Source organism: Entelurus aequoreus, linkage group LG06, assembly GCF_033978785.1.
Source record: "Entelurus aequoreus isolate RoL-2023_Sb linkage group LG06, RoL_Eaeq_v1.1, whole genome shotgun sequence".
Classification (NCBI taxonomy): domain Eukaryota; kingdom Metazoa; phylum Chordata; class Actinopteri; order Syngnathiformes; family Syngnathidae; genus Entelurus; species Entelurus aequoreus.
The window spans coordinates 3,420,196-3,445,988 of record NC_084736.1 but is presented as its reverse complement, the minus strand read 5'-3'; the positions used below and the strand labels follow the sequence as shown (position 1 = coordinate 3,445,988).

At 37.2% G+C, this 25,793-nt stretch overlaps 2 protein-coding genes across 2 annotated transcripts in view; both read left to right on the top strand.

Moving 5' to 3' along the window:
• Positions 1–1,855, top strand: part of LOC133651757 (serine/threonine-protein kinase pim-2-like) — a 14,988-nt gene extending 13,133 nt beyond the window's left edge. The window contains exons 8-9 of the mRNA XM_062049857.1: positions 867–1,040; positions 1,101–1,855. Coding sequence (XP_061905841.1) covers positions 867–1,040; positions 1,101–1,192 — 266 coding nt within the window. The 3' untranslated portion in view covers positions 1,193–1,855. The remainder of the gene's footprint in view (positions 1–866; positions 1,041–1,100) is intronic.
• Positions 1,856–8,069: 6,214 nt separating this feature from the next.
• LOC133651407 (serine/threonine-protein kinase pim-2-like) lies at positions 8,070–24,224 on the top strand. The gene is made up of 8 exons (XM_062049352.1): positions 8,070–8,214; positions 12,382–13,137; positions 18,269–18,363; positions 18,453–18,500; positions 18,580–18,804; positions 23,604–23,781; positions 23,843–24,016; positions 24,084–24,224. Exons 1-8 carry the CDS (start codon positions 8,160–8,162, stop codon positions 24,173–24,175), a joined length of 1,623 nt encoding a protein of 540 aa, XP_061905336.1. The 5' UTR covers positions 8,070–8,159; the 3' UTR covers positions 24,176–24,224.
• The last annotated feature ends 1,569 nt before the right edge of the window (positions 24,225–25,793 follow it).

Sequence of the window (25,793 nt, the reverse complement as noted above, 5' to 3'; positions counted from 1 at the left end):
CTCAAAAAATATTGACTGTTGTTACCCAAAGTATATTAAGTGGGATTTTTCAGAAAAACAAATATATACAGTAACACAAAAACAAGCTGTCTCTGTGATCACTATAGGTGTATAAATAATAATATAGTGTTAAATAAAATCAGCCCCTCAGGCACAAAACTGAAAATAATACAGCTCTCCAAAAAGTGCACTTCTGCTGCTATTGGAACATACTATTAACATGCTGAAATGTAATACACAATATGTAAATATTAGCTTCACACAAATATACAGTACTATCATCAAACAAATACGTCTGAGTGTTGAAACTACTTCGATGGTGGAAATACACGACTGGCAGCCATTTTAAGTCCTCAAAACATCCATCGAAACAGTGCACAAAAATCGTTTTTCAATAAACATCTTAGTATCAAACTTAAACACTTTTCACCGTATATTGAGTTATATAAACAAGTTAAACAGTTTACTTACAGACTTATCTTTTCCAAGGCTTGTAAGAGCTAACACAACTTGTCTACTTCTCAATTGTCTCAACCCGGAAGTGCCCAAACTAATGACGCGTAGTATTTCCATATCGCCACAAGGTGTCAGTAAGAGTCTACAATCAAATGGGCATAACATTGCCGTCCCACAGGGCATTTCCTGTGGGACGGGATTCATTCCCAGGGATTCGAATAAAGAACCAACTCTTTTTCTTTACTATAGTGGCCTCGATAACGGGAACCGGTTCTCAAAAAGAGATTCGAGTCCATGGAATCGGTTCTTTTCTTATCAAGCAACCGGGAGAACCGATTTCGAACATCATCCCTACCTCCATCACCTTCTCACTCCACCCTCTCATACTTGACTTTGACGTGGTTCTTTAGGGACTCTCTCTTACGCGCCCCCAGAGTTTGTCCTGAGGGGGGCGTACAGGGCCGGACCCACCACGGTGTGGCACCTGGGCGCCATGCTCTTTGAGCTACTGGCTGGCACCAAACAGTTTGACACGCTCCTCTTCATCTCGCAGATGCTCGGACTGAACCGTGTTCTATCCCAAGGTATGGCTGGGACCGACCGGTCGTACAAACCGCAGCCTAACCGCCATTTTCATTTTCCAGATTGCAGAGACTTCCTGCAGCTGTGCCTCAATTCCGATCCGGATCAGCGCGCCACCCTGGTGCAGATACACCAGCACCCGTGGCTCCTCTAAATAACCTGAACTTGGCAGCGTATTGGAACTGCATTTTGGAAGCTGAATATGTACACACACAAAAAAAAAGTTGTCAAAGTGCAATCTTAGGAAAACAGTAGGTGTAAAAGTGACAGTGCCCCCTACTGGCCTGGCATGCAAGCTACAGTGTTTCCACTCCTTTTTGTAGCTCTTATTTGGTTATTTTTATCAGTTTGAATTTAAAAACGATATGAACTGACTAGTGGCATGTTTACCAAGGAAAAACTCAACTCTTGTTACTCTCCAGTTACTTTTAATTAAGCAGGAAATAGCTTGCTAATGAATACAATTGGACAAAAACTGTTTTTTTTCCTTTGAGTCACTGTGGAACTCTCGCCCACGCTAGAATAAATGTTCATCTTGTTTGTCTAATATTTTGAGTTAGAAAGTTATCTGTCGCTAGCAGAACAAATGTGTTTATTTCACTTTTATTAAGAGGACTTCTTTTTCTTTTCATGACTTTTGTGACATTTCCCCCCACCCTGAATTTCCAAAATGGGACCAAAAGTAAATAAAAGTACTTAACCAGTCAGGTGTTGACGGCTGACTTTAACAGATAAATCTTTTGACATGGGCCAAAATTAAATAAATACATATTTAAATAATCACTCAAAGATTCATTGATTAATCATAATTTGAACTAAATAAGTCTGCTTAGATGTGTCATTCATTTATATAAGGTAAAATTATATTTGATATTTTGATTATTTAATGATTTAATTGTTTCATGATATGATTATTTTGTATTTTTTTCTAATTATTAGTATTTATTGATCTAATTAATTTATTACACAATTAAGTAATTTCATTTATTAATACAATTTTGGCCCTGTCAAACTCAGCCATCAAAGCCAGTCTTTAAATAATTCCTCATTTTGCCAATATTTAATTAGAATTTGATTTAAAGACATAAATGTGTTATTCTATGTGTCATCAATCTAATGTAAAATTACATTTAATCATTTGATTATTTCATGATTTATTTAATTGTTTCATTAATTAAATATCTCTTTTTTTTAATTAACTAAATGACACATTTAAGTATTTAAAGCTTTATTTAGTCATTTAATTCATTACAAATAATTTAATCATGAAATAATTCAATTATTAAATAATCAAATGTAATTTTACATGAATGAAATGAATGACACTGTATTTTATCCCAAATTATATTTAAAAAATATATATTTATTATATCTCAATTATATTAAAGAAAAATCCACAAATAACTTCAGCTGAAATACAGGACTCTCTGAAAAATGGTGGTGTGGCTGTTTCAAGATGCACAATAAGGAGGCACTTGAAGAAAAATGGGCTGCATGGTCGAGTCACCAGAAGAAAGCCATTTCTGCGCAATAGTCACAAAGTATCCCGCTTACATTACGCCAAACAGCACAGAGACAAGCCTCAAAACTTCTGGAACAAAGTCATTTGGAGTGATGAGACCAAAATTGAACTTTTTGGCCACTCGACCCTGCAGCCCATTTTTCTTCAAGTGCCTCCTTATTGTGCATCTTGAAACAGCCACACCACCATTTTTCAGAGAGTCCTGTATTTCAGCTGAAGTTATTTGTGGATTTTTCTTTGCATCTCGAACAATTTTCCTGGGAGTTGTGGCTGAAATCTTTGCTGGTCTACCTGAATCCCTCATTTTCCACTTCTTAATCAGCGTTTGAACACTGCTGATTGGCATTCTCAATTCTTTGGATTGGCATTCTCAATTCTTTGGATATCTTTTTATACCCCTTTCCTGTTTTATGCAGTTTAATTACCTTTTCTCACAGATCTTTTGACAATTATTTTGCCTTCCCCATGACTCAGAATCCAGAAGCATGTGTGCAGCACTGGATGAAAGATGCTACGGTCTGTCAGAAGCCCAGAAACTCACTGAGCTTTCATACACACACATTCATTACAAACAAACATGTCACAGGTGAGGATTGGAACCTTGATTAGCCATTCAAACCTGTTTGTGTCAACTTTTGTGCATGTTATCAGATCAAACTCACTGGGGTATGTCAACTTTTGATCAGGGTCATTTGGGTACTTTCTTCTGTCATTTTGATTTAAAAGAGTAAACACAGTTGTTTGCCAATAAATAGCTTCACACAACCATTAAGCATGAGTGGAAGAAAGGTTTTTGTGTTATCATTCATATTCTCTGAAGAACGGCCAAGAAATCATAAATTCTCCTAGGGTATGTCAACTTATGAGCACGACTGTATATATGTATGTCATTTAATGTGTGTAGCTCTTTTCGATACACGGCAACACAGGAAAGTTCTTTTTTGTAAACGGCTTTTATTGACGACTCCTTCTTGCTGTACACACCATCCACGCCCTGGCAACTTAGAAAAGACATTACAATACAGTAAAAACTTAGAAAATACAGTACATCAGACTTTGATTTCACATCAATAAAGACTCAGAAATAAATTAAATGACAAAAAATACAATACCTCGTTCTAACAAAGACGTGCTTGAAGTTTTGCACAAATCAATGAATAAACTTGAAATCCTTCGAGGAGCTGAATATCACATGCTCCAGGCCCCTCCCCTCTTGCATGTTCCTCCTTGTTTACAGTCCGTAGGGGCGCAACATCACAACAATTGTTCCGCCTTGCAACACAATTAACACAATACATCTCCATTCTCCTCAGGAGACTTTACAATAATATTTTATAACTCTGCCTCATCAACTTATTTATTAATATTTATTTATTTATGACACATTTAAAGCATGTCAACTTTCAGCAACAACTGCAATGTGTATATATATATGTATATATATATGTGTGTGTTATAAAGAGCATTGGTTATATGTATAAAGGTATATATTATTTGCAAAATACCTGTCTACAGTCTAGTCTGAATATTGTATTAATGTTAATCCCTCTGTTAATATTAAAATACGACAATTAATTTGCACTGTATCATAGCTGCGCGTATGAAGTTTGCATTAAAAAAGGCCGTGTGAAAATGGGTTAATTATTGAGAAAGTTACGATGCGATGACATCACCCACCTAAATGTGAACAGCCTCACTGGAACCAAACTTGACCAAATCCGAGAAATGTTCCACAACAACAAGGTGAAAATCCTGTGTTTCTCTGAAACTAAATTAGATCAAAGTGTTTCTGACTCAGAGATAGAGATAGAAAACTTCTCGGTTTTCAGAAAGGACAGGAATGAACATGGTGGGGGTGTTTAGATAGATAGATAGATAGATAGATAAATAGATAGATAGATAGTACTTTATTGATTCCTTCAGGAGAGTTCCCTGAGGAAAATTTAAATTCCAGCAGCAGTGTACAAAATTGTAAAAAAAAGTAAATAATGGGGGTATAAATGGAGACAAAATAGAAAAATATTACAATAGAATAAAAATAAAAAGCAACGATGAGAATAAAAATATAACAGTAAAATAAGAATATAACAAGAGAAACTAGGCAGTAGTGACCATGTTATGAAAAAGTATTTCACTGTTATTGTTTTGCATCCCCTGTCATCCTAGTCCCCCCCCCCTTCCCCCCCAGAGAGGAGTTGTACAGTCTAATGGCGTGTGGGACAAAAGAGTTTTTGAGTCTATTAGTCCTGCACTTGGGATGAAGCAGTCTAGCACTGAACAGGCTCCTCTGGCTACTGACAACGGTATGCAGAGGGTGACTGGCATCATCCAGGATGCTCACTAGTTTTTCCACAGTCCTCTTCACTGCCACCGTCACCAGTGAGTCCAGTTTTATTATTTATTACTATTTATGTATATTCACCAGGATATAAAATACATAACTCGCACTGATCTTAACCACAATGCCCTTGAATCTGTGTGGGCAGGAATCAAATTTAAAAACGCTAAGCCGGTACTGATAGGGACTGTGTACAGATCCTCTAATCAGAGTGATTTCTACGGGGCTCTCGAGGAGTGCTTAGTTGAGGTAGACAACGTGGAGAAAATTATAACTGGAGATCTGACCACAGATATTCAATGCAGGGATGCACCTTCCTCCAAATCTTACAGCAAGTTTTGTAATCTACGTGGTCTCACTCAACTAATAACACTACCCACAAGGGTGTGTGATTCCACCCAATCAACCATAGATACGGATATGGAAGAGTATTACACGGTTACTCTGCCGAGCTCTAGACCGCATCGACACTCAACAACAACACATCATTTGCAGACTATAATTACTGCTTTGCAAAAAATATTTGCGTAATTTGTTGTGAGTTCATGCACTGTGTTGGTTTTGTTCTTTGAACAAGGTGATGTTCATGCACGCTTCATGTTATGCACCAGTAAAAAAACATGGTAACACTTTAGTATGGGGAACATATTCACCATTAATTAGTTGCTTATTAACATGCAAATTAGTAACATATTGGCTCTTAACTAGTCATTAAGTACTTATTAATGCCTTATTCGGCATGGCCTTATTATAACTCTAATCATCTAACCCTGGCCCTAACCCTAACCCTAACCAAATACCTCTAAATTAAGTCTTTGTTACTTAGAATATGTTCCCCATACTAAAGTGTTACCAAAAACATATAACTTTGTCTTGAATTTGAAAGAAAAAAACATTTTATTTTTCACCAAAAAAGGGTTCAGAGAATGCGCATATGAAACTGGTGGGGTTCGGTACCTCCAACAAGGTTAAGAACCACTGGGTTAGAGTGTCCGCCCTGAGATGGGTAGGTCGTGAGTTCAAACCCCGGCCGAGTCATACCAAAGACTATAAAAAATGGGAGCCATTACCTCCCTGCTTGGCACTCAGCATCAAGGGTTGGAATTGGGGGTTAAATCACCAAAAAATGATTCCCGGGCGCGAACGCTCTCCCTGACCACCTGAGGGCACCACAGACTGTGGATGCTTTTAAAAATGGCTTAAAAACCCTTCTTTTTAAAAAAGCCTTTTTTTTTTTTTTTTTTAGATATATGCATGCTAGTTCTAGCTATTAGGCTGTTCTAGTTTTTATTAATTTTTTTTATTTTTTTATTGTCTTTTTATTTTTTAATACACTGTAGCACTTTTAGGTTTGCTCAATGTAAAGTGCTTTTACAAATAAAATGCATTATTATTATTATGCAGAGAATCATTTCGCCACACCTATCAATCAATCAATCAATCAATCAATCAATCAATCAATCAATCAATCAATCAAAGTGTGTGTGTGACAATATTGCTACTTTAACTTTAACTTGTCTGTCTATCTGTGTTAATTGGCCCTGTGATGAGGTGGCGACTTGTCCAGGGTGTACCCCGCCTTCCGCCCGAATGCAGCTGAGATAGGCTCCAGCACCCCCCGCAACCCCGAAAGGGACAAGCTGTAGAAAATGGATGGATGGATGCAGGCCCGGCCCGTGGCATAGGCCGTATAGGCAAATGCTAAGGGCGCCGTCCATCAGGGGGCGCCACGCCAGTGCCACAAATGTTGGAGGGGAAAAAAAATAATTAAAAAAAATTGGTACTATTATTTCTAAATACATAAAATAATCCCACGTTAATTGAAATGCAAAGTAAAGCCTATTTAATAGAAATATTATTTGTTACAACATTACGATGCCCCTCCCCCGGCACGGTGCGCCCCCTCGCTTCCCGTATCATGACTCTTTTTGGACGTCACCACATCAAAAAATCAACATAAGATGTCAAAACGGCCAAAACTGTCAGGTGCCCAGGGAAGAGAAAAGAAGAGGAGAAACGAGAAAAAGACAGAGGTAGCAGGTAGGTAACGTTAGCCTACATGAAATGATTTGTCTGTTACAGAATGTGATAGTAACCTGGCTTTTTAGCATTAAGCTAATGTTACATGATTCGGCAATTGCTAATCCTGTTTTAACGTCGGGTTAATATTGTGGAGGGAGCTAAATTGTTATGTAAAATAATGTAACGTTAGGTAATTACAGTACTCCCTGGTGTACAGTCATTTGTAAGTCATTCTAGTTAATGCAATATTAAAAAGCACAATTAGAGAACTCTGTAGGATCCCCTTTTTTTGTAATATAGTTGTTAAAGTCATACTGGTTTGATATCTTGTTTTGTGCAGTGCCTTATTTATATTGTATTTCTAATTTATGTTATGCAACTTGTTGACACGTTTTATTTTGTGTTTATGGATGTAAAAAACATTGTATTTCATATATTCATTTTTTATTTTTTGCATTCATTTATTTATCCATATTTTTTTTAAATCTTGTTAACTATTCTGATTGTTAATTTGCTTTCTTTAAGTAAAAAAAAAAAAGGTCAAAGACGAAGCTATTCGGTTTCTTGTGAGTATATACACTTCACTGCCGATGTGGGGGGGCGCCACCTAAAATCTTGCCTAGGGCGCCAGATTGGTTAGGGCCGGGCCTGGATGGATGGATTGTTATGGTAATATAAAAAAGCAGGAATCACGTTGTTAAATTTTTTAAAATATATTTTGTAATGGCGGGTTCTTTGCTCACATTAAGTTACAGGAAATGTATCCTTTTTTGCGAAATAATGACTTCATGATAAGTGCTCCTCGTAGCAACATTCCAGAGTTTGATTCAAATGTGCCATAAAGTAAACAATCAACACTTCCGCTTTGATTCAGCAGCCGTGACGTCAGCGCCTCTCCCGCGAAACCTCATTACTGTAAATCAATTAACGACGGGGCCGGCATGGCGGCTGTCGTGACGGTGACTCATGTCTTTGTCCAAAGTCGCGGCTTCCTTACAAGCCTGCTTTGCGGCGGAGGCCGCGTGGTTTAAGTCGCAGGCAAGTGTCACGGCCGTGTCCCCTTGTTCGAGTCCCGCGGGGCGGCATAGCGCCTTTGACGTGTTTGTGACTGCCAAAGGACGGCAGCCCTTTATGACTCCGACACTCCACTTCACACCATCCCCTAGCCGGCTCGCCTTTTTCTATTATTATTATGTTATTTGTGCAAGTCTACACTCTGTGGAATTAACACGGGCAGTTATGAACGTGGACAGCTTTCACACTTTACCTTTTCTGGCCCCCAACATCCACCCAGGTGAGTAGTGGCAACTCTCAATTACAACAAAAAAAATGCTCGTCTTCAAAGTTATATGCTTTAAAGTTGAAAATGTGGGAAATACCACAAAGTTGTTTCATCAGCCTAACATGATGTGTCAACTTTTAACATAATAATAATTATACTCAACTAAGATGTTCCAAACACATCTCCAACTACAACATCCTGCAGAAGTGAAGCCAACTGAAATTTATTTGCTGATTAGTGAAGTGAATTATATTTATATAGCACTTTTCTCTAGTGACTCAAAGCACTTTTACATAGTGAAACCCAATACCTGAGTTACACTTAAAGGCCTACTGAAATGACATTTTGTTATTTAAACGGGGATAGCAGATCCATTCTGTGTGTCATACTTGATCATTTCGCGATATTGCCATATTTTTGCTGAAAGGATTTAGTAGAGAAAATCGACGATAAAGTTCGCAACTTTTGCTCGCTGATAAAAAAAAAGCCTTGCCTGTACCGGAAGTAGCGTGACGTCACAGGTTGAAAGGCTCCCCACATTTCCACATTGTTTACACCAGCAGCGAGAGAGATTCGGACCGAGAAAGCGACGATTACCCCATTAATTTGAGCCAGGATGAAAGATTTGTGGATGAGGAACGTGAGAGTGAAGGACTAGAGTGCAGTGCTGGACGTACCTTTTTCCGCTCTGACCGTAACTTAGGTAAAAGGTCTAAGTATTCATTAAGTACCACCATAATGACAACATTAACTTAGTAGGCCTAAGTATTCATTAAGTACCACCATAATGACAACATTAACTTAGTAGGCCTAAGTATTCATTAAGTACCACCATAATGACAACATTAACTTAGTAGGCCTAAGTATTCATTAAGTACCACCATAATGACAACATTAACTTAGTAGGCCTAAGTATCATCATTTCGCAATATTGCCATATTTTTGCTGAAAGGATTTAGTAGAGAACATCGACGATAAAGTTCGCAACTTTTGGTCGCTGATAAAAAAAAAGCCTTGCCTGTACCGGAAGTAGCGTGACGTCACAGGAGCTAGTATTCGTCACAATTCCCCGTTGTTTACAATGGAGCGAGAGAGATTCGGACCGAGAAAGCGACGATTACCCCATTAATTTGAGCCAGGATGAAAGATTCGTGGATGAGGAACGTGAGAGTGAAGGACTAGAGTGCAGTGCAGGACGTATCTTTTTTCGCTCTGACCGTAACTTAGGTAAAAGGTCTAAGTATTCATTAAGTACCACCATAATGACAACATTAACTTAGTAAGCCTAAGTATCCTCATTTTGCGATACTGCCATATTTTTGCTGAAAGGATTTAGTAGAAAACATCGACGATAAAGTTCGCAACTTTTGCTCGCTGATAAAAAAAATCCGTGCCTGTACCGGAAGTAGCGTGACGTCACAGGTTGAAAGGCTCCTCACATTTCCCCATTGTTTACACCAGCAGCGAGAGAGATTCGGACCGAGAAAGCGACGATTACCCCATTAATTTGAGCCAGGATGAAAGATTTGTGGATGAGGAACGTGAGAGTGAAGGACTAGAGTGCAGTGCAGGACGTATCTTTTTTCGCTCTGACCGTAACTTAGGTAAAAGGTCTAAGTATTCATTAAGTACCACCATAATGACAACATTAACTTAGTAAGCCTAAGTATCCTCATTTTGCGATACTGCCATATTTTTGCTGAAAGGATTTAGTAGAAAACATCGACGATAAAGTTCGCAACTTTTGCTCGCTGATAAAAAAAAATCCGTGCCTGTACCGGAAGTAGCGTGACGTCACAGGTTGAAAGGCTCCTCACATTTCCCCATTGTTTACACCAGCAGCGAGAGAGATTCGGACCGAGAAAGCGACGATTACCCCATTAATTTGAGCCAGGATGAAAGATTTGTGGATGAGGAACGTGAGAGTGAAGGACTAGAGTGCAGTGCAGGACGTATCTTTTTTCGCTCTGACCGTAACTTAGGTAAAAGGTCTAAGTATTCATTAAGTACCACCATAATGACAACATTAACTTAGTAGGCCTAAGTATTCATTAAGTACCACCATAATGACAACATTAACTTAGTAGGCCTAAGTATTCATTAAAAAACATTATAATGACAACATTAAAATACATTAGCTTAGTTGGCCTAAGACTTAGGCCAACTAAGCTAATGTATTTTAATGTTGTCATTATGGTGGTTTTTAATGAATACTTATGCCCTAAGTATTCATTAAAAAACACCATAATGACAACATTAAAATACATTAGCTTAGTAGGCCTAAGTATTCATTAAGTACCACCATAATGACAACATTAAAATACATTAGCTTAGTAGACCTAAGTATTCATTAAAAAACATTATAATGACAACATTAAAATACATTAGCTTAGTAGGCCTAAGTATTCATTAAGTACCACCATAATGACAACATTAAAATACAGTAGTGTAGTAGACCTAAGTATTCATTAAGTACCACCATGATGACAACATTAAAATACATTAGCTTAGTAGGCCTAAGTATTCATTAAGGACAAGACAGAGATTTATTTCAAAAGTATGCCAATGCCACTGTAACATTATACACAGTTTGAACAGTAACACTGTTTGAATATAGGAAAATAAAACACTGTACTTTAATCAAGTGAGTCTTTGGCATTGGTACTTGTACCACAGTTTGAGAATGCTAAGTGTTACACTTTTGTAATTGATTCCATTTGTTAATTATGTAAAAACTTCTAAAAAAAAATATGACAAATATATACTGTGGGTATTTTTTTTGTTATTCTCTCATTATTTATTTAATACTTTTTTTGTCTGTATTTATTTTTTTCATACACAACATTCATTGTAGTTATTGTTTTATTCTTTGGAAAAAAAGGCAATGTTAAAAGACATGACATCGTAAAAAATTCTGAAACCATTGCAACAAATCTGTACTGATTTTTTTTTAATATATGGCATTAACAAAATATTGTTTATTTCTTTAAAAAAAGGTAAATATCGACAAAAGACAATTTTGCAAAAACTGTGGAATCAAAGGACAAAATATTTTCTAAATTTGTGAAACCATTGCAATAAATCAATGTTAAGCAAATATTACACATCACACTTTGATGAATCCCAATGAATCAGAGTATACTGTATTTATGTTATTACATGTGAATTAAGCTGTATAATAGACTGTATTTATATTATTCACATGTGAATAATGCTGTATAATAGACTGTATTTATATTATTCACACGTGAATAATGCTGTATAATAGACTGTATTTATGTTATTCACATGTGAATAATGCTGTATAATAGACTGTATTTATATTATTCACATGTGAATAATGCTGTATAATAGACTGTATTTATATTATTCACATGTGAATAATGCTGTATAATAGACTGTATTTATATTATTCACATGTGAATAATGCTGTATAATAGACTGTATTTATATTATTCACATGTGAATAATGCTGTATAATAGACTGTATTTATATTATTCACATGTGAATAATGCTGTATAATAGACTGTATTTATATTATTCACATGTGAATAATGCTGTATAATAGACTGTATTTATATTATTCACATGTGAATAATGCTGTATAATAGACTGTATTTATATTATTCACATGTGAATAATGCTGTATAATAGACTGTATTTATATTATTCACATGTGAATAATGCTGTATAATAGACTGTATTTATATTATTCACATGTAAAAAATACCTAAGTGTTTATTGTTTATTGTGAGCGAACTGTGGTGCTGATTTTCCCCCAGGGATCAATAAAGTACTTTCTATTCTATTCTATTCTATTCTAAAGTACTTGTGTGCAAAATGTAAAAAAAACTTTGAAAAAGACCACAATACTTTGACACAAGTGCAATTTTATTGTCAGAATGATTTGCAGAAATATTTTTTAAAGAAGGTTCGTCATTTATTTGCTCCAAAAAGTTGCATTTTTACTGTAAAATATTCAGTGGATTTTACAGTTCAATACTGGCAGCTCAGTCGCCAGAATTTTACTGTAAAAAAAAAAGTGGTAGCGCTTTTCAATTTACAGTAATTGGGTGTAAAAAACAGCGTAAAATTGTGCGATTATTCAAGCAGTGGTGAAGTGGGTGGTAATGAAAGGTGTATTACAAAATATGGACTAAACATGTTTCTTCTTGTAGGTACGGACAACATAGACGTGGCCACCTTCATGGAGAGCTGTGGTCTGAGAAAGGCTGAAAGTAGTAAGGCCTATAGAAATGGAGCGCTCCTCACAAAGAGGCTTTATGGCGCCATCCCAAATGTTGCTGAAGTCAAACAGCCAGCAACACAGACTGTGCCCCCTAAAGAGGGGGTCCATACCAAACCCCAAGAATATAAAGTGGCCCAGATGACCCTGGCGGTTCCCCCCGTCAAAAGGAGCAGAAGAAAGGTCACCATCAAACAAGAGGAGCAGAAAGCCGAAGCCGTGGAGTCGTCAGTGAAAGTGTCATTGTCGAAAAGAAGTAAACGAAAGGCCAGCACTAAACCGGGATCCCTCATGAAGGAGCAGGGAGTCACTGAGTTCTCAGTGAAGACCGTGCCCGCTAAAAGAGCCAAACGCAACACAAACAACACAAAACCAGAGGCTCTGGCCAAAGACCCGAAGATTGAAACCTCCGAGCTGTACGCCAAGGCTCTGCTAGCTGAAGTCCTGCACAGCAAGTACAGCGCCAAACCGGAGGTCGCCCCGAAGAAGCCGCAGGTGGAAGTCTCAGAGGCGTCCTTAAAAGCCGTGCTGGCCAAACTGACCAACACCAGGAAGTCCAGCGCCAAGCTAGAAGCCAAAAAGCCCGCACAAACCAGAAAGACTCCGAGGAAAGTAGTCCGGGAGACTGTGACCCTCACACCTTGTTCCTGCTGCCCTGCAACTTTGCAACAGGCCGACAACACAAGAAGTAAGAATCCATGCCGCTTATCTCATTTAATACTTCCATGGAAAAATGACACATTTAATTAAGTCAGTCTTTTATCATTCAATACTTCCATGGAAAAATGACACGTTTAATTAAGTCAGTCTTTTATTATTCAATACTTCCATGGAAAAATGACACATTTAATTAAGTCAGTCTTTTATTATTCAATACTTCCATGGAAAAATGACACATTTAATTAAGTCAGTCTTTTATCATTCAATACTTCCATTAAAAAATGACACATTTAATTAAGTCAGTCTTTTATCATTCAATACTTCCATTGAAAAATGACACATTTAATTAAGTCAGTCTTTTATTATTCAATACTTCCATGGAAAAATGACACATTTAATTAAGTCAGTCTTTTATTATTCAATACTTCCATGGAAAAATGACACATTTAATTAAGTCAGTCTTTTATCATTCAATACTTCCATTGAAAAAAGACAAATACATTTAAGTCAGTCTTTTATCATTCAATACTTCCATTGAAAAAAGAAACATTTAAGTTATTTTATCATTCAATACTTCCATTGCAAAAAGACACATTTAAGTCTTTTATCATTCAATACTTCCATGGAAAAATGACACATTTAATTAAGTCAGTCTTTTATCATTCAATACTTCCATGGAAAAATGACACATTTAATTAAGTCAGTCTTTTATCATTCAATACTTCCATGGAAAAATGACACATTTAATTAAGTCAGTCTTTTATCATTCAATACTTCCATTGAAAAATGACACATTTAATTAAGTCAGTCTTTTATCATTCAATACTTCCATTGAAAAATGACACTTTTAATTAAGTCAGTCTTTTATCATTCAATACTTCCATTGAAAAATGACACATTTAATTAAGTCAGTCTTTTATTATTCAATACTTCCATGGAAAAATGACACATTTAATTAAGTCAGTCTTTTATTATTCAATACTTCCATGGAAAAATGACACATTTAATTAAGTCAGTCTTTTATCATTCAATACTTCCATTGAAAAATGACACATTTAATTAAGTCAGTCTTTTATCATTCAATACTTCCATGGAAAAATGACACATTTAATTAAGTCAGTCTTTTACCATTCAATACTTCCATTGAAAAATGACACATTTAATTAAGTCAGTCTTTTATCATTCAATACTTCCATTGAAAAAAGACAAATACATTTAAGTCAGTCTTTTATCATTCAATACTTCCATTGAAAAAAGAAACATTTAAGTTATTTTATCATTCAATACTTCCATTGCAAAAAGACACATTTAAGTCTTTTATCATTCAATACTTCCATGGAAAAATGACACATTTAATTAAGTCAGTCTTTTATCATTCAATACTTCCATGGAAAAATGACACATTTAATTAAGTCAGTCTTTTATCATTCAATACTTCCATGGAAAAATGACACATTTAATTAAGTCAGTCTTTTATCATTCAATACTTCCATGGAAAAATGACACATTTAATTAAGTCAGTCTTTTATCATTCAATACTTCCATTGAAAAATGACACATTTAATTAAGTCAGTCTTTTATCATTCAATACTTCCATTGAAAAATGACACTTTTAATTAAGTCAGTCTTTTATCATTCAATACTTCCATTGAAAAATGACACATTTAATTAAGTCAGTCTTTTATTATTCAATACTTCCATGGAAAAAAGACACATTTAATTAAGTCAGTCTTTTATCATTCAATACTTCCATTGAAAAATGACACATTTAATTAAGTCAGTCTTTTATCATTCAATACTTCCATGGAAAAATGACACATTTAATTAAGTCAGTCTTTTACCATTCAATACTTCCATTGAAAAATGACACATTTAATTAAGTCAGTCTTTTATCATTCAATACTTCCATTGAAAAATGACACATTTAATTAAGTCAGTCTTTTATCATTCAATACTTCCATTGAAAAAAGACAAATACATTTAAGTCAGTCTTTTATCATTCAATACTTCCATTGAAAAAAGAAACATTTAAGTTATTTTATCATTCAATACTTCCATTGCAAAAAGACACATTTAAGTCTTTTATCATTCAATACTTCCATGGAAAAATGACACATTTAATTAAGTCAGTCTTTTATCATTCAATACTTCCATGGAAAAATGACACATTTAATTAAGTCAGTCTTTTATCATTCAATACTTCCATGGAAAAATGACACATTTAATTAAGTCAGTCTTTTATCATTCAATACTTCCATGGAAAAATGACACATTTAATTAAGTCAGTCTTTTATCATTCAATACTTCCATTGAAAAAAGACACATTTAAGTTATTTTATCATTCAATACTTCCATTTCAAAAAGACACATTTAAGTCAGTCTTTTATCATTCAATACTTCCATTGCAAAAAGACACATTTAAGTTATTTATCATTCAATACATCCATCGAAAAAAGACACATTTAATTAAGTCAGTCTTTTATCATTCAATACTTCCATTGAAAAAAGACACATTTAAGTTATTTTATCATTCAATACTTCCATTTCAAAAAGACACATTTAAGTCAGTCTTTTATCATTCAATACTTCCATTGCAAAAAGACACATTTAAGTTATTTATCATTCAATACATCCATCGAAAAAAGACACATTTAATTAAGTCAGTCTTTTATCATTCAATACTTCCATTGAAAAAAGACACATTTAAGTTATTTTATCATTCAATACTTCCATTTCAAAAAGACACATTTAAGTCAGTCTTTTATCATTCAATACTTCCATTGAAAAAAGACACATTTAAGTCTTATCATTCAATACTTCCATTGAAAAAAGACACATTTAAGTCAGTCTTTTATCATTCAATACTTCCATTGAAAAAAGACACATTTAAGTTATTTTATCATTCAATACTTCCATTTCAAAAAGACACATTTAAGTCAGTCTTTTATCATTCAATACTTCCATTGCAAAAAGACACATTTAAGTTATTTATCATTCAATACATCCATCGAAAAAAGACACATTTAATTAAGTCAGTCTTTTATCATTCAATACTTCCATTGAAAAAAGACACATTTAATTAAGTCAGTCTTTTATCATTCAATACTTCCATTGAAAAAAGACACATTTAAGTTATTTTATCATTCAATACTTCCATTTCAAAAAGACACATTTAAGTCAGTCTTTTATCATTCAATACTTCCATTGAAAAAAGACACATTTAAGTCAGTCTTTTATCATTCAATACTTCCATTGAAAAAAGACACATTTAAGTCAGTCTTTTATCATTCAATACTTCCATTGAAAAAAGACACATTTAAGTCAGTCTTTTATCATTCAATACTTCCATTGAAAAAAGACACATTTAAGTCAGTCTTTTATCATTCAATACATCCATCGAAAAAAGACACATTTAAGTCAGTCTTTTATCATTCAATACTTCCATTGAAAAACAACGTTTGTCATTTTTTGTGTAAGCTTCTCTTCAATATCGCCATTTGATGAAGATACATTTGAATCATTTATCTGTAGTGTGCAGACATTTCTGAGTCGATACCTTAAGTAAAAAGGCACATATTTAATTTAGTAATCCTTAGTGTGGAACAGTTCTTGTGTGGTCCAAATCGGATACCAATAGATCTGGGGCCGTACTTATCAAGCTTCTTAGAATTACTCCTAAGAAGTCTGCTAAGAGTTGACTTAAGACTAAATAAATTCTTCGCTGAAAGCTGCACTTAAAAGTTAGTTATCAAGCGTCTTACTCACACTTTCAGCGAAGTGTAGGACTGAATCTTAAGTGTCACACTCAGAGCTGAATTACGACATTACTATGTGCCTTAAATGGAATTTTAGGTGACGTCATTTCTGTGTCCATAGAAATGACCAATCACGGAAGGGAATCCGTTGTCTAAGAATAAAGAAATATCTTGGAAATATTTAAGTGGACAATGGGAGTGTATATTTTGACAATAAACTACAAAATAATACAAAACAAACTAGTCCCCGCCGGCACTCACGCTACCGCTCCCTCTCTTCTCTCGCCCACACACTCACTGACGTCACTCACCTCACGGCCACACACATACGCTACTGTCATAACATTTTCTTTCCAATTCATTAATTAGGCAACTCATTTGAAACTGGTGTGGGTGGCTCTATATATACTAGCCCACTGCAGACACATGCAGAAATCAACAAGGAATCGAAAAGTATTAAATCTGTGACAAAAATAATATCCGCTCTGTCTAAACGATACCGTTTGATCAGCTGCTCGTCATCAAAAAAACAAAACATTGTTCCGTTCCCTGAACGTTGGCGCACGTCTCTCTCGCCTCAGTGCCATCCCCTGCTGGCAACTCCTAACCACTTAAGACACCTCTGAAGGTCTCTTAAATATCGTGGAGAGTAGGAGTGATTCTTAGACTTAAGAACGTTGATAAAAAGCTTTTATTCTTAAGTTTGAGAGTAGGACTAAATTTCGCAAATTCTCAGGACTTAAGTGTAAAATGGCACTCTAAGAAGCTTGATAAGTACGGCCCCAGATTTTAAGCACTTGAGAGCGTTTAGATTGGCAAAAAATACCCAATCTGTGTCACTTGCGGGCAAAAAAATCAGATTTGATGTCCAGTGTAAACGGGCCAAAGACTTATTAAGTAAAAAAGGACACATTTTAGTAAATCATCAACATTTCTCATTCAATTCCTTCATTGAAAAACCACCTTTTTGGTCAGTCATCCATTGCTTATGTATTTCTCATTCAACAATTCCCTAGAAAACACATTTTAGTAAATGCTAAAAATAGTTCATTGAATACTTCTATTGAAAAAGGATGCGTTTTTGGAAATGATCCTGTGTGCAATGGAAAACGGACGCATCTTATTAGTCAATTATCCTCATCATGCAAACATTCTCATTCAATATCTTCATTGAAAAACATCAATTGGGTCAGTCATCCTCTGAGAGTCATATACCCAAGTGGCACATTTTCAAGTAAGTCATCTTCAGTGTGCAAACATTTCCAATTCATTGGATAAAAGACACTTTTTGTAAGGTCCATTGTGAGCATTTCTCATCCCATAGCTTTTAACTCAGCCATTCATCTCATCTTCTTTGTGTCAAGCACAAGTTTTATGTTGCAAATGTGCCTTTCATCTCCGTAGCAACATTTGTGCTGAAGTACCTACAGTTGGAGAAGCTCGGAGAAGGAGGTTTTGGATCCGTTTATGCCGGTTACAGGAAAAGCGACGGGTTTCCGGTAGGAGTTTTTGTATGCACAACCCCCCCAATCACCATCGCCATCACCATCACCATCACCATCACCAACTATTTCATTATGTCTGTCAGGTGGCCATTAAATACATCCCCATAGAAAAAGTCGAAAGCGTCTCTTTGGTAAGTGCTTGCATGCACATTTCTATTCAGGCCATTTTTTCATCAGTTGGTCAATTTCCGTCTGTCCATGATCCCGTAGTACATCAACGGGAAAGTCCAGAAGGTGCCCTTAGAGGCTTTGCTAATGCTGCAAGCGTCCTCTTTAAGGAACCGAGACGGGACGTCCTCGGTGGTCCTACTGTTGGACACGTATGATCTGCAGCAGGAGCTGGTCCTGGTCATGGAGAGGCCGGCGCCGTCTGTGGACCTGTTCACCTACAGGACCAAGTACAAGCTGGGTCCACTGGAGGAGTACGAGACCAAGGTAAGGCAACTCTGCTCATCATTTTAGAACACACTTGCCACAATTGACCACTAAATGGTAACACCCCAATAAGTTTTTCAACTTGTTTAAAGGCCTACTGAAATGAGATTTTTTTATTTAAACGGGGATAGCAGATCCATTCTATGTGTCATACTTGATCATTTTGCGATATTGCCATATTTTTGCTGAAAGGATTTAGTAGAGAACATCGACGATAAAGTTTTGGTCGCTGATAAAAAAGCCTTGCCTGTACCGGAAGTAGCGTGACGTCACAGGTTGAAAGGCTCCTCACATTTCCCCGTTGTTTACACCAGCAGCGAGAGCGATTCGGACCGACAAAGCGACGATTACCCCATTAATTTGAGTCAGGATGAAAGATTCGTGGATGAGGAACGTGAGAGTGAAGGACTAGAGTGCAGTGCAGGACATATCTTTTTTCGCTCTGACCGTAACTTAGGTACAAGCTGGCTCATTGGATTCCACACTCTCTCCTTTTTCTATTGTGAATCATGGATTTGTATTTTAAACCACCTGGGATACTATATCCTCTTGAAAATGAGAGTCGAGAACGCCAAATGGACATTCACAGTGACTTTTATCTCCACGACAATACATCGGTGAAGCACTTTAGCTACGGCGCTAACGTGATAGCATCGTGCTTAACTGCAGATAGAAACAAAATAAATAAGTCCCTGACTGGAAGGATAGACAGAAGATCAACAATACTACTATTAGTATTAAACCATGGACCTGTAACCACACGGTTAATGCTGTACCGCCTGGCGAAGCCTAGCAATGCTGTTGCTAACGACGCCATTGAAGCTAACTTAGCTACGGGACCTCGACAGAGCTATGCTAAAAACATTAGCTCTTCACCAACGCCAGCCAGCCCTCATCTGCTCATCACGACCCGTGCTCACCTGCGTTCCAGCAATCGACGGCGCGACGAAGGACTTCACCCGATCATCGATGCGGTCGGCGGCCCGGAGACGGAGGAAGTCAAGGTGAGGACAGCGGCGCGGCGGCGGGCGTTGTAGCTTTTGACGACACCCCGGCCGCCATCAGAGTCGGCAAGAAACATATATTTCCCCAAAGTTACGTACGTGACATGCACATAGCGACACGCACGTACGGGCAAGCGATCAAATGTTTGGAAGCCAAAGCTGTACTCACGGTAGCGCGTCTGCTATCCAACTCAAAGTCCTCCTGGTTGTGTTGCTGCAGCCAGCCGCTAATACACCGATCCCACCTACAGCTTTCTTCTTTGCAGTCTCCATTGTTCATTGAACAAATTGCAAAAGATTCACCAACACAGATGTCCAGAATACTGTGGAATTTAGCGATGAAAACAGACGATTTAAGCTGGCGACCGTGCTATTCCAAAATGTCTCCTTCAACCCTTGACGTCACGCGCTTACGTCATCATATCTAGACGTTTTCAGCCGGAAGTTTCCCGGGAAATTTAAAATGTCACTTTATAAGTTAACCCGGCCGTATTGGCATGTGTTGCAATGTTAAGATTTCATCATTGATATATAAACTATCAGACTGCGTGGTCGCTAGTAGTGGCTTTCAGTAGACCTTTAAATCGGGGTCCACTTAAATCAATTCATGGTACAAATATATACTATCATCATAATACAGTTATCACACAAGTTAATCATCAGAGTATATACATTGAATTATTTACATTATTTACAATCCGGGGTGTGGGATGTGGAGGGCTTGGTTGATATCAGCACTTCGGTCATCAACAATTGCATCATCAGAGAAATGGACAGTGTAGGTCTGACTTGGTAGGATATGTACAGCAAGTAGTGGACATAGACAGATCAGAATGCATAAGAACAAGTATATACGTTTGATTATTTACATTTGATTATTTACAATCTGGGGAGGTATGATGTGGAAGGGAGGGTGTTAGTCTAGGGTTGAAGTTGCCTGGAGGTGTTGTTTTAGTGCGGTTTTGAAGGAGGATAGAGATGCCCTTTCTTTTACACCTGTTGGGAGTGCATTCCATATTGATGTGGCATAGAAAGAGAATGAGTTAAGACCTTTGTTAGATGGGAATCTGGGTTTAACGTGGTTAGTGGAGCTCCCCCTGGTGTTGTGGTTATGGCGGTCATTTACGTTAAGGAAGTAGTTTGACATGTACTTCGGTATCAGGGAGGTGTAGCGGATTTTATAGACTAGGCTCAGTGCAAGTTGTTTAACTCTGTCCTCCACCTTGAGCCAGCCCACTTTGGAGAAGTGGGTAGGAGTGAGGTGGGATCTGGGGTGGAGGTCTAGAAGTAATCTGACTAGCTTGTTCTGGGATGTTTGGAGTTTAGATTTGAGGGTTTTGCTGCTAGGGTACCAGGAGGTGCATGCGTAATGGAAAAAGGGTTGAACGAGAGTTCCCGCTAGAATATTCAAAGTGCTTTTGTTGACCAGAGAGGAGATTCTGTAGAGAAATCTCGTTCGTTGGTTGACCTTTTTGATGACCTTGGTTGCCATTTCATCACAGGAAAGGTTAGCCTCTAGAATGGAACCTAGGTAGGTGACCTCATCTTTCCTGGTGATAACAATGTCACCCACTTTTATGGTGAAGTCATTGACTTTCTTAAGGTTGATGTGGGACCCAAACAGGATGGATTCAGTTTTACCCAAGTGTATGGATAGCTTGTTGTCAGCGAGCCAGGTGCAAGTTCTACACAGCTCAGCACTGAGGATATTCTCCACCTGTGACTTGTACTTGTCGGATACCAGCAAGGCAGAGTCATCCGCAAACAAAAACAATTCACAGTCGCATGCCGATGACAAGTCGTTTATGTATATTAGGAACAGTAAAGGTCCCAATATACTGCCTTGGGGGACTCCACAGCTCACCGAGAGGGGGGTGGGACACGGTGCCGTTTACCTCTACCACCTGCTCCCTCCCCTCCAAGTAAGATTGCATCCAGCTCCATGAGTTCTTGTTAAATCAGATTGCTCTGAGCTTATCCAACAGTATAGCGTGGTTAGCGGTGTCAAAGGCCTTGTGAAGGTCCAGCATGACCATGCCGCAGTATTTGCCCGCGTCCACCTCATGTTTGATGTGGTCGCTCGGATAGAGAAGGCATGTGTCAGTGGAGTGGTTAGTTCTGAAGCCAGATTGGAATTTGTACGAGAGTTTTTTAGGGTTAGGGTTAGGGTTAGGGCAGAGCCGGCCCAAGGCATAAGCATACTAAGCGCTTCCTTAGGGCCCTGCGGCCACCAGGGGGCCCCCAAAAGCAATTAACAAAAAATTCTTATTTTTTATTTTTTGCAAGTACGAGGCAGTGATTAGTATTAATATAACAAAGTCGGCCATCAGATTTCTTACAGTGATGTCATAAATGACTTTGCCTCCAGAAAAGCCAGGAAGCACAGGTTTTAAGGAGTGGGTGGAGTGGTGTGGGTGGTGAAGAACAGAGGAACGATGATGTGATGGTCAAATGTGTGAATTAAGGACCTTAATTTAAGGTAGTTTATTTTGATTTTTTCCCCAAAAATTTTTTGCACATCGTTATGTACATTTACATAGTTTTAATATGTAGTAACTTTATATTTGTTTATAAACCGTTATGTTACCTTGTTTCTGGTAACTCTGTTCATTAATGTTATTTAAGTATTTGCTTGATATTTCATTTAATTATGTTGTTCTTTGTACAATTGAATTTGTTCCTTTTTTATATATATTGAAGTGATTTTATTGTTGCACTTTGTTTTTCTTGCACTACGAATAATTTTTGCACATTGCTGTTTCAGGTTTTTGTTACCAAAAATAAAGTGAATCAGAATCAGCTTTATTGTCCAGTTATGTTTAACACACATGGAATTTAACTTCAGTAGACTGCGCTCTCTTTGTACAAAGTAAACATTAAATATGAACAATTAACTAAAAATATAAACTAGTAATTAAAGACTAATATGTACAAGACTGATGAGACAAGGTGACACTTTTACTGTAAATACAAAGCTTTATCACTTGGACTGTTCAACCCCAGGCCACGCTTGTAGCTGAATGTTTTCTACATTTTAAGATTAGGAACCATATGTGGCACTCTGGACATCATTCGTTCATTCATTGGTATTATTTATGTTCTTAACTGGGCCACCCCCATATCTTTAGAAATGACATGTGTGGATAATGCATATGTTTAAGAGTTATTTCTTTATTCATAATCATGTTTGAATCAGCTCATATTTTTCCATGTATACTCTGTATACCAGTTTCTCTTTGTCTTCAGATTGCCTGTTTAGACAGGGTCGTAAACCATCAGGAATGTGAACACAACCCCCAAGTCTCTCTTCTTATCAGTGTTGAGAGGAGGGGGGGAGGGGGAGATGGGGGCTTTCTTTGTGGGAAAAGAGTTGCTTTTTCCTTTGGAATGCCAGATCAACTTGGGCTACGCATTTGTATGTGTTGTTCGAGGCTGGTCTCTATTCTCAAATATTTGACAATAAATTACAAAATACCTATTCTGTGCTTGGTGGTACCTTTGAGTTCAGTTATATGTCATCTAAGGAACTTGGGACTGACCAGCGTTTTACATCCCACTTGGAGGAACATCTGGTCAAACGCAACAATTGTCATTTGTAAAGACATGTCAGGCTGACAATAGGATCATGTAAACAACACTGCCAGAGCCGCAATGAGTTTATAGTAGGTGTGTGAATGATCAACAATCAATATTATTGGCAGAAATAGAGGGCCCCAAAATCAAATTTTGCTTAGGGCCCCATGGAGGCAAGTATGTTTCATAATCATCCACTTTACATTTTTTTGTCAATTTTAGAACATCTTGAAGCAGTTGGTGGACACCGCTATCAAAATGCATGCCGTGAACGTTTTCCATCGGGACCTGAAGCAACGGAATATTCTACTGCAGGCAACCTTTAGTCTCCCTCTAGTGCGCGTCATAGATTTTGGCTGCAGCTGCTTCGTCAGCGACGAACCCTATCAAGAATATGCTGGTAAGATGTTCCATTTCCCCTTCAAAAACGACGAGCCCAATTGGTTTTGTGTGTCTCGCAGGAACCTTACGTTACGCTCCTCCGGAGTACGTCTTCAAGAGGCCTTACAAGGCCGGTCCGGCCACCGTCTGGCAATTAGGCGCGCTTTTATTTGAGCTGCTGGATGGAACCGAACGTTTCGACACGCTCATGTTCCTCATTAAGGGTCTGAGGTTGAACCGGGTACTGTCCCAAGGTGAAAAAGCCGCACACGCAGCCTCGTACCGGCGCGGTTTAGTAACTTCATCTTTATCTCCGTGCAGATTGCAAGGACTTTTTGTGGATCTGCTTGACCTCGGACATGGAGCAGCGAGCCACCTTGGAGCAGCTACAGTGTCATTCCTGGCTCCTCTGACTCTGCACACACACACACACACCCCCAAACTACCAGCCAGTGTTAATGTGTAAATAATGTGTAAATATTGTGTTGATAGCATTAATTAAATGCACTTTTTTTTTTTTTACATTGAATCCTCAAAAGTTCCTTGAACAGTTCACACATTTAATTAACAAAGAACCACTGTAAAAATGTAATCTATGAATAATTTTAATTATTACTAGACCAGGGGTCGGCAACCCGCGGCTCTAGAGCCGCATGCGGCTCTTTAGCGCCGCCCTAGTGGCTCTCAGGAGCTTTTTAAAAAATGTATGAAAAATGGAAAAATATGAGGGAAAAAAAAAAAAATTGTTTTAATATGGTTTCCGTAGGAGGACAAACATGACGCAAACCTCCCTAATTGTTACAAATCACACTGTTTGTATTAAACATGCTTCACTGATTCGAGTATTTGGCGAGCGGCCTTTTTGTCCTACTAATTTTGGCGGTCCTTGAACTCACCGTAGTTTGTTTACAAGTATAACTTTCTCCGACTTTCTAGGACGTGTTTTATGCCACTTCTTTTTCTGTCTCATTCTGTCCACCAAACTTTTAACGTTGTGCGTGAAGGCACAAAGGTGAGTTTTGTTGATGTTATTGACTTGTGTGGAGTGCTAGTCAGACATATTTGGTCACTGCATGACTGCAAGCTAATCGATGCTAACATGCTATTTAGGCTAGCTATATGTACATATTGCAGCATTATGCCTCATTTGTAGCTATATTTGAGCTCATTTAGTTTCCTTTAAGTCATCTTAATTCAATTTATATCTCATGACACTATCTGTATGTAATATGGCTTTTAATTTTTTGCGGCTCCAGACAGATTTGTTTTTGTATTTTTGGTCCAATATGGCTCTTTCAACATTTTGGGTTGCCGACCCCTGTACTAGACCAATCTTTTGAATTGTCTTATCAGGCCCTAAAATCGGCAATTTTTTTTTTTTTTTTTTTCCACAGTCCTTGGGCTAAAAACTGCTAGGTTCCTCAAAACTGCTGAAAAGTAGAAATGCAGATAAAACAACAACAAAAGAAAAATAGAATATTGTCAGAGGGTTTAATTTATTCCAGCAATTCAGATTTGCAAGGTGAAACTAATGTATGACATAACATGCAACTCAAGATATTTTCAGATATATCTAATAAAGTCAAATAAATACAAATAAGGCAACAAGAGAAGTAACCCAAATATATTTTTTGTAAAGTCAATGTGTACAGCAGATATAGATCGTCTACATCAGGGGTGTCCAAAGTGCGGCCCGGGGGCCATTTGCGGCCCGCAGCTAATTGTTTAGCGGCCCGCCACACATTCTGCAAAAATTGCAAAATTGATAATATTGCAAAAATTAAAAAAAACATTTTAAAAAAGTGGAATGAGGTGAAATCTAACAAGAAAAAGTTGCAATGTTGACACAAAGCTGCCATGCAGGCTGTTTTTTTTTCTTTTGTCTTTGTTTATTTGTCTTTTTTTGCTATTGCTAAAAAAAAAAAAAAAAGACTAAAAATCTATGTTATAATGAATTATTACTTAAAAAATATCACTTTAAAATGTTTTATGTGGAAAAAATATTGCATATATTGTGTGGTTGCCATAAAA